The sequence below is a fragment of the Berghia stephanieae genome, chromosome 1 (genome assembly GCF_034508935.2).
Source record: "Berghia stephanieae isolate SIO BIC M18660-M18661 chromosome 1, UCSD_Bste_1.3, whole genome shotgun sequence".
NCBI classification, from domain to species: domain Eukaryota; kingdom Metazoa; phylum Mollusca; class Gastropoda; order Nudibranchia; family Aeolidiidae; genus Berghia; species Berghia stephanieae.
Window position 1 is genome coordinate 129,351,863 of NC_088360.1, and position 12,777 is coordinate 129,364,639.

Below are 12,777 nucleotides of genomic sequence, written 5' to 3' on the forward strand. Positions count from 1 at the left end.
GACCTGACTAAAAGTGTATTGTGATAGTCTAGCATCAGCATCATATACAGAGGGTAGTAAACAATTGCTGCTGTCCATAGCAATCGGCATTAACTCTTGTTCCATGGGCATAATGGCTCGAAATGACTGCTATGTTTTCAATACTTGGGATTTCAAGTACCGCAATTGGTAGGAAACTCGACTTGTTCTATGGTTCAAATGAGTATATTATCAAAATTTATTTGTTTGGCCTCTCTGCCTGTTAAACCTTGATTGGGTTGTTGGATTTCAGTTACACATAGCATGAAGCACTTGTGACAGAGCAGTTTGAATGCGAATTATGATATTCAACTAACAATTATTTCCAAAATAATTTGTATTTGTATTATCTCATCATACCAATGCCAACACTATTCAGAGTGTGTTGTTTTTTAGTTTCCCAATGATGATCAATAATTAAGCCTTGTCTTTTTGTAAAACCACTTTTACTATACCCTTTTGGAAAACCCAATTAAACTATTGTGTAATAGCAAAAATATTAAGAGGCATTCCTATTACTTATTACTTTTGTAAAAAATATTGTTGCAGTTCAAGATTTTTTTTTCTCCAGCACACATCCTGCTTTTACTAAAATTAGATTTTGATGTGTCATTGCATTCGGACTCCAATGATAATTTTAATTATCAAATCGTTAAATTAGAGAACAAATCATTTTTAAAAAAAAAGGAATCCATTTTGATAAGAAATAATATAGACAAGGTCATTTAATGAATATAATAATGATAAGATTCTTGAGTACATGCATTTGAAATTTTGAACTAGTGTCCCAGTACATGCTCCTTAGGTCTTGCAGTAGCATTGAGAACTTGTTCTAAATCTCCAATGCAGAAGTTCATGTACCTTAAATTATCTGTCTTTATCACACCAAGCTACTAAATCACTGTGATCTTTTTATGCTAATATAGACTGGTCAAAGTTGTCTGTTATACTTTTTTTTTTTTTAATTATGTTGTCAATTATTTAATTTGTCCTTTTCAATACTTTTGTGCGAAGTGGCAGAGTTAATCAGGGGACCCAGGTTTGTACCCTTTTGTTAGAATTTCATTTTTTCCTTGAGCAAGAAATTTGGTCCCTATTGCTCACTTTGCAGCATTGCACTGAGGCTGTCGACTGGGTTATGTCAGCCTTTTATCAAGAAAGACCCTGAAGAAGAATTTCCTTTTATGAACCTGATAGGCCAGATCGTCTTGAAAAATGAGTCGATGTGAAAATTACATCACTCATGAGTCATAGTTTCCTTACTGGTTTTTTTTTTTGTTTGTTTGTTTTTTGTTTTTTGTTTTATTTTTGTTTTGGAGTTTTTAATAGTTTGGATTATTAGTACAAAAAAAAAGTGGTTCCAATTCAATCTGAACACAACTGGTACTCAATCATTGTTCTCTGTGCAACTTTATGTTTGATTTTCTCAACTAAGTTTATGATATGGGTTATCAGGTACTTGTATGGGGTCACATACATTTTTTGAATGCATTTTTTTTCTTGGAATGCCTGTAATTATTTTCTCAAAGTAACAATGATAAAAATCTGAAAAAGATGTGTATGAAACAGTGCCAGACAAAGCAGAAAGAATATTACAAGAAAAAATAATCCCATAAAAAACAGCCGGCCTTGACGCAGGCTAATATATTGGCATTATTTTATCTTGTATTTTTCCTTCTGTTTTGGCATTGTTTCATACACACCTTTTTAGATTCTTATCTTGCACCAATGCATGCTCCCTAGTTTGTTACTTGGGTATTTTAAAAGTAACAATGGGATTTTCTCTCAGGTAACCTATGAGGAAAGAAAAGGAGCAGAAATAGACTATCTCAAGCGTTTTGGTGCTGAATGGAGGCAGGAAGGTGGACACTCAGACAAAAATATGAATAGACCTTCTCAGGAATTTGAACAAAAACATCCTAGATTCCAAGCATTGGTTGACAGTAAGTTTGTTTTCGTTTGATTTATGTATTTTATATATGGTTCCATGTGGCCTGCTGGAGGAATAAATTAATCATTCTGCAGCGCATTGGCCATGGTTCATCATTGGAAATGCACTATATAAATGTTCATATTTTTTAATATTGTATAATTTCCTCAAACAAATGGAAGTTTGATATAACTTAGTGATCTTTTTAAAACAATCGTTTGTGAAAATATATAAAATGTTCTGCAATATATTTAAACTTATCAATTGTTAGAATTACTTGTTGTAATTTTTAAATTGTTTTTTTTTTTTTTGTTTGTTTACCTAGAATGGGGAGCACCAGAAGAGTCAGAATTGCAAGAGAAAGCAAAGACGATCAAAGATGGTTTATTAGGTAGGTGTGTTAATATTTGGGCTTCGTTGAATTCATATTCACATTAATGGTGAACAAATTTATTTTTAAAACTAATAAGTTTTTATTTATTTATCCTCTGGTTAGTTTTTTTTTCTTTCTGTGAAGCCTATCTCAAGAAAATAATGAGATAACCCAGACATCAGTCACAGTGCAGCACTGCCAAGTGAGCGATAGGAGCTATGCTTCTTGCCCAAGGGTGAAAAAAGCCATGCAATCTTGATAAAAAGTTTTGATAATGAGACTTATATTAAAACACATTCTCCAGGGTTTTGTTTTTTTCCTCAAGGATCTTTCATGAGAAAAAACAGAGAAGAGCGGCATTGAAGGGATGCAAGTTGAACATTAGCAGTCTTTCAAAGCCAGAGTTTTCCCTTGCTTCTATAGTGTGAAACAGACAATAGCAATTCCTTGCTACCCTTTGGATAGGATGCTAGTCTATCACAAAGTACTTTCTGAAAATACTTTCTACCAAATCTAATAGACCCAGCTACCTTATCACTGCTGGATGGTCAAGGGGACTGAAAAGAATCTGGACTGTACAAGGATCGATCTCAGTCCCTTTGCTTGTGAAGCGAGTGCTCTGCCAACTGACCTATTGGGACCCCCAAAACTTGAACAATAGAGGATAATTTTCTTACTCAAGTAAAAAGCAATGAGATGCAATGCATCATGTTATAAAGAAGAAATTAGGAATTTAAAATGCATCCGCCAACATTAAATTGACAAGTGAATCAGACACTAATGCAAAGCAAATGTTTAATTCAAAGTGAATAGTACTAGGCTGCTAGAATCTAGGAACTGAAAAAAGAACTATTGAACTAAAATGAAAAATAAACATTCTTTAAAAATGTGATATTCAAGCTATTGTGACTCAACAAACATGTTTCTTTTTTCTATTATTATTTTTTTAAATTTCTTTTCACTGACAGATATAAAAGTGTCAAGTATAGCTCACATACAAGATCGTGGAGTTGTTAGTAAAAAAATGCCAGGTAAAATTAATTGTCTTTTCCATTTTATGTGTTTGTAGAGAAGGCCTAATTTTATCTGCAACAGACTGTTTTGCTTCATAGAGACCACTTTAGATTAAGTGTTAAAGACCGTTTTCTTTTTTTCTTCTGAGAAGGTCATCTTTGGAATTTAAAACAATTTCACTTGTTAAAATACAAAGAATTTATATTTTTATTAAACAAAGTGAAATATTGTAAAGGCAATTTTTGTTTAAAGTAAATAATGAATATTGACAAATTGAACTTTTGTATAATGCAAAATCTACTAACTGTGCTCAAAGCGCTATACAAAGGCATCGATTCATGACGCTTGTGAGGCGATATTGCACATAATTTTTCAACAGAAACAACATTGTCACTGGCTTGGTATTCATTTTACACCTGGGTACGGTGAAGGAATGTGAGTAAAGAACCTTGCTAGCCCACAAGTACCTATACTTGTTCACAAGTATAAAGGCATTAATATCATTATAGCGCTGAAAATTTGGATGTAAATTATTATAATTTGCAATATTTCTATATTTACTATGTTTCAGGTACAATCTCTGTGCTCAAATTGAAGACCCTCATTCAGCGAATGTTCAAAATGCCAGGGGAACCTACTCTTTCTTACACCAGTCATAAGGTAAACAAAATTATTATTATTATTATTATTATTATTATTATTATTATTATTATTATTATTATTATTATTATTATTATTATTATTATTATTATTATTATTATTATCATTTGTTGTTAATCCTATTATGTTAGGATAAGTTTAATTTTGTTATTAGTATCATTTTTAGTTTCATTGTATAAAGCTTTCTCTATTTTTTATAATAATAATTGAGCTTTTATATAGCGCAATATCCACTTAACGTGCTCAAAGCACTTTACAAGGGGTCCCTGACCAACATCAACATTTAACATTTAGGACATGATGCCTGTTAGGCGATATTACAATTTTTTTCGGACAGAGACAGCGTTGTTAAAGGCCAGGTACTCATTTTACACCTGAGTACAGTGAGAGAATGTGTGTAAAAAGCCTTCTCCAAGGACTCAACTATGCACCCAGCGAGGCTCGAACTCAGGACCTTCCGATCCGAAAGCGAGTGTCATACCACTAGACCACATAGCCTCAAATAATAGTATTTTTAAGATCCCAATTCTCGTATAATGGCCTCTTAAGGAGACATGGGTGTATGTTTGTGTGTGTGTGTGTGTGGTTGTTCAAAATCTTTTTCAAAATTTATTTTTTTGCAATGAACAATTTTTCATCAGTTTTGATAAGGTATCTTTTTATGACATTTCATTTTGTATTATTTTCAGAGAGCAAAAGCTCCAGAAATTGATCTTGACAATGACATGAGGCAGTTGAGTTTCTATTCAATTGAGTCGGGAGACACCCTGCATGTCAAGTGGTCTTGACTTTCAGTCAAACTCTATCGGACTACACAAGGCTTTCAGTGACATCAATTGAAAAAAATCAGTTTTGTTTCTCATCTTGAAATGGTTTTTTTTTTTTTCTATTTCAGTTCTGTCCATTTGAAAGGTTGCTTAATTGCTTTGTTTCAATGTAAACGTGTGAACTGTACTGTATTACATGTGTAAAAATGTGTAAATAGTGAAGTTTACAATTAGTTTTCAAGATGCCAAAGAAACTTAGAAGAAAAACAGCTATGTGAGTAATAATGGTTTGCTGTGTAGTGATTGAGTTGGATTTTCAACTGAAAGAGAAGTGTATGTATAGATATTTGTAAGCTGTACACATGTAGGTGTATGAGAGTGTGATAAATGATTGAGATTTGTTTTATTTATTTTTATTTTGTAAGAAGATAATAATTTATGATACTTTATAATGCAGCAGTTGTCATGTCCAATTCATTCAGTGTCTCTAATTTTCTTCTCATATTTACACACGCGTTAAGGGGACCCAGTAGGGTTGGATATGAAGTCATTTGAAATGCATTACCATCAGTATGTTGATCAGCTTGCTGAATAAAACTTTATTCCATTTTGTCATCGGATAATAAAAAAAGATTATAAAATGAAACTCCCTCCATTGATCACCGCATTGAAATATATCTTTAGGGCCTATTTGAAGGGGAGATTGAAATAAACCCAGTTGTTCATAGTGAGGTCATATAGCACAGTTTGATGGGTAAAACCTGTTACCTCGAGGGTACGAAGCCAAGATTATACTGCTGTGCTACGCTGTCCTCAATTGCATCAAATACCCTAGTCAATCTTTCAATCTTACATTGCAAAATGCATCATGGCTTATGAAGACAGAAAGTGAGGCCTCATTGTGTGCACATCGGCACATTTCTCGACTACCTATGTGTAGAACATAAGATTAAGTTGCTTTTAGTTGGAATATACTGTGCTTGATCCATTTGTAAGCCAGTAAACAAACTCATTTGTGACCATCCCATCAATATGGTATTATGTCAGGGTGGACCAAGTGTCAAACAATCCAATTTAGATTAAGAATGATCAGAAATATGAATTTTTGCTTTTCCTAAGTTTAAGACAGAATGTTCATTTTTCTCATTAAAATTTGTAAACTCAACCCACTTTTCCTTTTTTTTTTCTTTGTTCTTTTTTTTTTTTTGCTATTAATTCAATTTTTAACATCAAAACTACCCCAACATAATGCCGTTTTAAAGCAGTGGGTCAATTCTTTTTTACTTTTTTTTTCCTCAAAAATTTGATAACACTTTCCCGATGTAAGTTTAAGATGATCCCACTTCAAGTTGTTATTTTATCATGTCAGTACCTGATAATTGGATCATATATGGAGATGTAGTTCAAACTCAAAAATCGGTGATCCTTTTTTTGTTTACATCTATTAAAATCGGTAAAATGGTATAGAAGTTTTGGATATTTCTCTTCCACTTATTAGAGATAATGTTGTATATTGTAATACACTAATAAAGGAGTCTGTTAAGACTGATTTGTTTGTTACTTATCTCCCTTTCTTTCTGTACCTTTTGTGAATTATGATGACAGTGAAGGATGGATTAAAAGTTTTAAAAATAAGTAGTCCTTCAGAGTCCGTAGGCCCCATGACATGAAGCAGGAGTTTATTCCATTTTATAATATTATTTATAGCACAAAACAGCAATTGCTTGCTACCCTTTGGCTTCTCAAACATTCTGCTCTTTGGATTTTATTACTATCCCTTTGTATCTGGGTTTGTGATTATTCGATCAAGCGGAGCTTCAATGCACCAAATTTTATCACACTCTTTTATCTCATGGATATGTGATATCAGTGACAAACGGAGCCTCTCGTCTCTTTTTATTGGACACCAAGCAGAACAGTGTGACCGGACAGCAATAAATTATTCTCTCTCCTTCTCTATTATATTTTATCGACACCCGTTCAAACATACTCACAAAGCACAATTAAACCTTCCCTGCTCTACAATTTTAATGTTCTCTTAACCTGTTATCTTTAGGGGCCCCTAATATAACAAACAGTCAACCCTGCACTGTGCGGATCAGAATAGCAAGTGGTGAGTTGTGGCCTGGCATATCTTATAAATGGCACAAAGTTGAAATCACTCAGCTCTTTGCTATTGTTTTTTGACAACAATTTTAATGGTAAGTTTCACTAAATTCTATCAATCAGATAGACTTTCAAGGTACACATAGTTTTATGTGTTGGTACGTTACATCAGACTGGCGGATATTGTGAGCATTTTATTGAAATGCATAGCACCAATCCCAGTGAGTAGTTTCATTGGACGACCAGGAGGGGTTGTCAACACAAGAAGCTTAACAACAGGTTTGAAAATAAAACAACTGCTCATGATCAGCTTTAAGCTACTTTACCATTAAGACTTAAGGTTGTTCTACAGTGACATGGACAACCCCACCCTCTCCCCCCTTCCCCAAAAATGTTACTGTGGACAACACAGGACTTTGACAAATTACAGATAAGCCAAGAAACTACTATGTTACGTTTAGATTTAGATAATTTCCTTTTTGATTTGAATCAGGGATCCAAGCTGAGAGGGAAGCAGTCAAATGTATATTTCCTTTCCCCTTTGTTTTTTTTTTTTGTTTTTTTTTTTGAGAGAAGATATTTTTTCCCTCGTTATCATCCTCTGTTGTTATGTACTTATAGTTTTAGTTTTAAATATATTATTATAGATTGTAAGCATAACGGGATCCTTTGCTCGGGATGGAACTTTTAGGTATTGTCAATATAATCACATTGATAGATTGCTCCTGGGTGGGTTTCCTGACCTGCCATAGTGGGCAGGGAGGTATTACTGTGTCTTCTATACCCTTATGTCTGTTTTCCAACATGCTTTCTGTCTTTGTCTTGGAATGAGATTACTATTACTTGGTTTTGTCCTGACCCTGGCTGGGAGGGAAACAGTCGAATGCATAGTTATTGTTTTGGGAGCTGATCTTTTTTTCCTTGTAACTCATCTCTCTGTTATGTATTGTTATGTTTATTTTGAATGTATAATGGAAGCATTTGAGTGTATTCCTCTTTGTGGGATCTTCTGCTAGTGTATGGGTGAGACATTTAGGTGATCTCAAACATTGATAGTGTGCTCTTGGAATCTATATCTGTTCCCTATTTGAACCACTCCCCTTTGTCTTACTTTTTTCCTCAAATCCTTTTTATTGTACAGCTAGAATGTCTTCACTATCCAATTTTCTTCCTTTTTACTGGTGCTGATATGACCTAAATGTGTTGCAAACCCTAAAAAACAAAAACAATCAAAACTTGGATTGCTCGTGGAATCTTCGGCTCCCTATTTGAAACAGTCCCCATTATCTTACGTTTTCTTTGGTACTTTTTACCCCGGATCTACTTTTCCTCTACCATCTTCCTCTATTCACTGGCTTTGCAATACCCTAAAAATGTTGCTGGCGCTGCAAAACCCCTTTAAAAAAAGCAGCAGGACCTCCAGGTGTACTGGGTGGGGTCCTTTGACCTCCCATGGTGGGTGGGGGGGGGGGGTGGGATGTCGCTTGCTGTGTCTTCTATTCCCCTATATATCCGTTTTCCAAGTTGTATTCTGTCAAATGTCTTTTATTATTCCTCTTTTTTTTTTCCTTTTTACTGGCGCTAAAATTACCTAAATATGTTGCAATCGCCATAAAACTCTTAAAAACAAACAAACCTCCTGGAGTACATGCAATGCTTTTTCCACTCGGCCATCTCATCCCCTCAAATGTGTTTAAATCGGTCCAGGTACTTCTACACCTGAGTATGGTGAGGAAGAGCCTTTTCCAAGGACTCAACTCTGCCAGGAGATGAGCCGTAAATTTCACAAGCCTAGCTTCATACATCTAGACCAGAAAGCCATTTTTAGACATATTAATGCAACATTTGTATTCATATATTATTGTTAGACCCAATGAAAGTGATCAATGAATAAATTAGCATTTATATAACGCATTTTCGTGGATTGACCATGCTCAATGAACTTCACGGTTTCATTTATTATCCCAGCAGGCCATATGAAAGCACATTTCTATTTCATACAGTACGAGTCGTCCTTTGTGTACTGATATTCTTATAAATTTCTTTCAAATTTGAGTCGAATGGGATAATGCGTGCTAAGTGCCTTATCCAAGGACACGATGTTGAGACCAGAATTTTCCACAATCACCCGGCCACTGGCCGCACTTCACATCGCTGACATTTGCGGCAGGACGAGATACTGTACCACAGAGCCGACGCACCACGTTAATATGACTGGTATTAGTAGGCATGGTATGACTTTCTAATCAGCCAAGGTGGGAAAATATAAAATAGCTAGGAACAGAATAGAAGGAACGAAATTGACTCAGCCATTTTTATGAGTAGTTCTCACTAAATTATTATTATTATTATTATTATTATTATTATTATTATTATTTAGATAAAACAAATAAATAACAGACGTGAAATAAAAAAGACTTATAAACGGGGAAACCATTCGGTGGGAAGACAAAAGATAATTATATTAAAGATGTCTGAATCGTACATCGAAACTAAAGGATCTGAGGTAAACGCACACACACACACACACACACACACACACACACACACACATACATACATACATACATATATATACATACACACACAAACATACATATACACATTCAACAGAAAGAGCACCTTTTTTCTCAACTTTACTATCTTTTTTTTTTTCTTTTTTTTTTGCTTACTTTGCTTTGCTTGATTAACGTGTTTTTTGGTTTGTTTTTTGTTTTTGTTTTGTTGTTGTTTTTGTTTTGTTTTATTTTGTATGTTTTTTACTTTTTTTTTTGTTGTTGTTGTTTTGTTTTTTTTGTTGTTGTTTTTTGTTTTTTTTTTGTTGTTTTTTTTTTTTTTTTTTTTTTTTTTGGGGGGGGGGGGGGGGGTCACGATTAGGTGTCATCCTGAATTTTGTCATGAATGGTTAAGTGTATCAATCAAGTCAAAATTTATTTACACAGAGAGAAATTATGTTTTCCATTTCTTTACTTTTAGAACCGAACTTATTATGCAGTCAAAATTAATGACTTTCCCCTTTTGTTGTTGTTATTTTTTAAATTTATATAAAAGGAGGGGTCTTTGGTACATAATCTTCGAAAATTGGAACCGATCCGACGTGTACATATACATTTCTCTCTCTCTCTCTCTCTCTCTCTCTCTCTCTCTCTCTCTCTCTCTCTCTCTCTCTCTCTCTCTCTCTCTCTCTCTCCCTCTCTTTCTCTCTCTCTCTCTCTCTCTCTCTCTCTCTTCTCTTATAATATATATATTATATAAAATATATATATATATAGAGAGAGAGAGAGAGAGAGAGAGAGAGGGGGGGGGGGGCTTTTGAGGAATCTTTACCTATGTATGGCTCTGTTGTCTTGTGTGATGACACTCTTCTTCGAACCCGAAGATCCAGGATTCGAGTCCCGCTCTTAGAGAGACATTGGAAAAGGCTCTTTATGTGTATTGTCTTACCCTACTCAGGTTAAAATGAGTACCTGATCGTTAACAGCGTTGTTTCCATCGGGAAAAAGGTAATATCGCCTAATCAGTGTCGTATTTCGTCCTTCGTGTTAAGTGTTGCTGTTGGTTAGGGACCCGTTGGACAGCGTTTTGAGCAGGTTTAGTGGGTACCTATTGCCCATTTTAAATAAATTATTTATTGGATGCGAAAACCTTTGAAACAAGCAAATCACGACTGCATAGAAACCGACTGGTCACGTGCTGTTACAAAGCCAATGAATTGATAGGATAAAGCTTCAATATGGCGGACAATTATTGTTTTTATTTACTTTCATCGCAAATGGCTAACTGTCTTTAGAGGAAAATACAATGTCGGAAGAAAATGGGAACGAAAGCGCAATTAAACCATCGCATAATACAGAAATACAGCCACGAGAGAGACCTCAACTTTCATTAAAGAGTAACGATGAAGAGATTCTACGGGAAGTGGTAGGCGCACAATGATTCTTATTATTACAGATATTCCCATTCATCTCATTCTCATCTTCAATTTCATCATCCTACCTATTCAGGTCTTGTTTAAATTCCTTCCTATTATTTTTATTTTATAAAAATTTTTTTTAAAGAATCAAAAGATAGACACTTTTAACCAGTGAGGCTAGCAATTCTTAATGGCACGACACGCTGGTTTGCGAATCAAACTTTCTCAAGTCACATTTTTTCCCCCCATATAATAATATCTGGTTAGGACTATAACTGCAAATCTAACCGCTTGCACGGTGTATGTAGTAACTGCGACGAGACCCGCGCTTTGGTACTTTGTGTAAATTCTAATCACACCCAAATTTGAGGGCAAAATTGCGTCAAATGCTCCTCTAGTAAGCCCACTTTACATTTTAATTTAATTCACTGCAATCAACACAGCTCTTTTGGGATGGCACTCAACGAATGCATTTTCTACATTTCTTTTAAATATTTAAGTATACATGAATTTAGAGATATGTAGTGTCTGTTCGGAAACAAAATTCCAAACTAGCCATTTGAAAGGGAACAACAATAAAATAAGAAACTCAGCATTTAATTTTGAAATCCCCCACCCAAGATCGAACCATCATCTTTACTCTTTCTTCTCCTCCACCATCTGACTTTGGAACTCCCTACCAACCACTTGTAAACAAGCCCTTTCGACTGATGACTTCAAAAAAATCGCTCCCTGCTTCCCTCTAAAACCCATATTACTGAAAAGACAGCCATACAATCTTCAGCCTGAAGCTTTGGCCTTAATGGAAGAAGAAGAAGAAGAAGAAGAAACGTTTGCTAACAGCCAATTGCCATTTCACCATAGTAGTGTGGAGCCAGGGATGGCGGAGGCCATTCAGACACTGGGTTGGATCTCCACCAGTAAGACGAGAGACTGGGTAGTAGCGAATCGGCTTCAGTCGAGAACTTGCCTCACAGCAAAATCGCTTCATCAGTGGGTACTTTCCACCTGTCCAACATCTACCCAATGTGGGAAGGAAGCCGAAACTGCAGAGCATCTAGTTGAACGGTGTGTGCAACGGTTCACAAATGCGGTGAAGAATTTGCTGATTGATGCGATCATCATAATATAGTAGTGTGAGCACCATTAGAAGCTGCTGCCAATTCACCAGATTGTTGGCACCTCAGGGGTCTGAGTAACGACATTCCATCATGAATGTTATTTTGCTACAAAAGTTATTACAGGATGTTAAATGTTTTCTTTGTTTGGGTCGTCACAAATTTATCACGAAAATAATGGGGGGCTGCTTTAAATGGCCTAACTGCCAACCTTTCAATTTTTAAACCATTTGCAAATAGCCTTGAAGCTATTGACAAAAGTTTGCCAATAGGCATCGCTTTTGAGATATTTTTTGAGATATAAATATTGAAAACAATCACATGACGACACATCGGACATTAATTTAGTCTAATCAGTTTTTACAGGGGGGGGGGGGGAGAATATTTTGTACACTATAATGTAATATTTTACTTGTTATTGACACGAAGAAGATGTAATGGTTACATCCTATCAACCTTTCTTTTAATAACTGGCTTTGCATAATAACTCGCCTAAATCTCAAGCAGGGGACTATTTTATTATTTATCACTTCGTCAAATAATATCAATTTTTCAGAGAGCACATGTATCAAAGAAACATAACCTCAATTGAGTTCTCATGCAACATACATTTTCTGAAAATTATTTGCAATAAGATCTTATATCTTGCGTGTATAATTACACAACAAACCATTAATGCAAAATGCTATACAGTTTGCCCATTATATAGTCTCTGATTCAAGTGACTTAGATATAATTGACAGCTTTGACAAGTAAGAAATTCCATAGTCAAAATTTTACATATGATTGGCTATCAGATATATAGAAAGGGATAGAGTTTCTTGGTATGTTCATAGCTGAACCACCTGGTTCCCATCTGTCAAGAAAAAAAAATTAAA

General features: G+C 34.9%; 2 protein-coding genes across 4 annotated transcripts in view; both read left to right on the forward strand.

The window, feature by feature from the left end:
• Positions 1-6,311, forward strand: part of LOC144963145 (tubulin-specific chaperone E-like) — an 18,059-nt gene extending 11,748 nt beyond the window's left edge. For both annotated transcript variants that reach the window (XM_078896846.1, XM_078896847.1), the window contains exons 9-13: positions 1,808-1,961; positions 2,274-2,339; positions 3,290-3,352; positions 3,907-3,995; positions 4,685-6,311. In XM_078896846.1, coding sequence (XP_078752972.1) covers positions 1,808-1,961; positions 2,274-2,339; positions 3,290-3,352; positions 3,907-3,995; positions 4,685-4,783 — 471 coding nt within the window. In that variant the 3' untranslated portion in view covers positions 4,784-6,311. The remainder of the gene's footprint in view (positions 1-1,807; positions 1,962-2,273; positions 2,340-3,289; positions 3,353-3,906; positions 3,996-4,684) is intronic.
• Positions 6,312-10,574: 4,263 nt separating this feature from the next.
• Positions 10,575-12,777, forward strand: part of LOC144963147 (leucine-rich repeat-containing protein 9-like) — a 43,615-nt gene continuing 41,412 nt past the window's right edge. The window contains exon 1 of one of the 2 annotated variants that reach the window (XM_078896848.1): positions 10,575-10,789. In XM_078896848.1, the coding sequence (XP_078752974.1) occupies positions 10,670-10,789 (120 nt within the window). In that variant the 5' untranslated portion in view covers positions 10,575-10,669. The remainder of the gene's footprint in view (positions 10,790-12,777) is intronic. The other variant, XM_078896849.1, reaches the window with a different exon arrangement.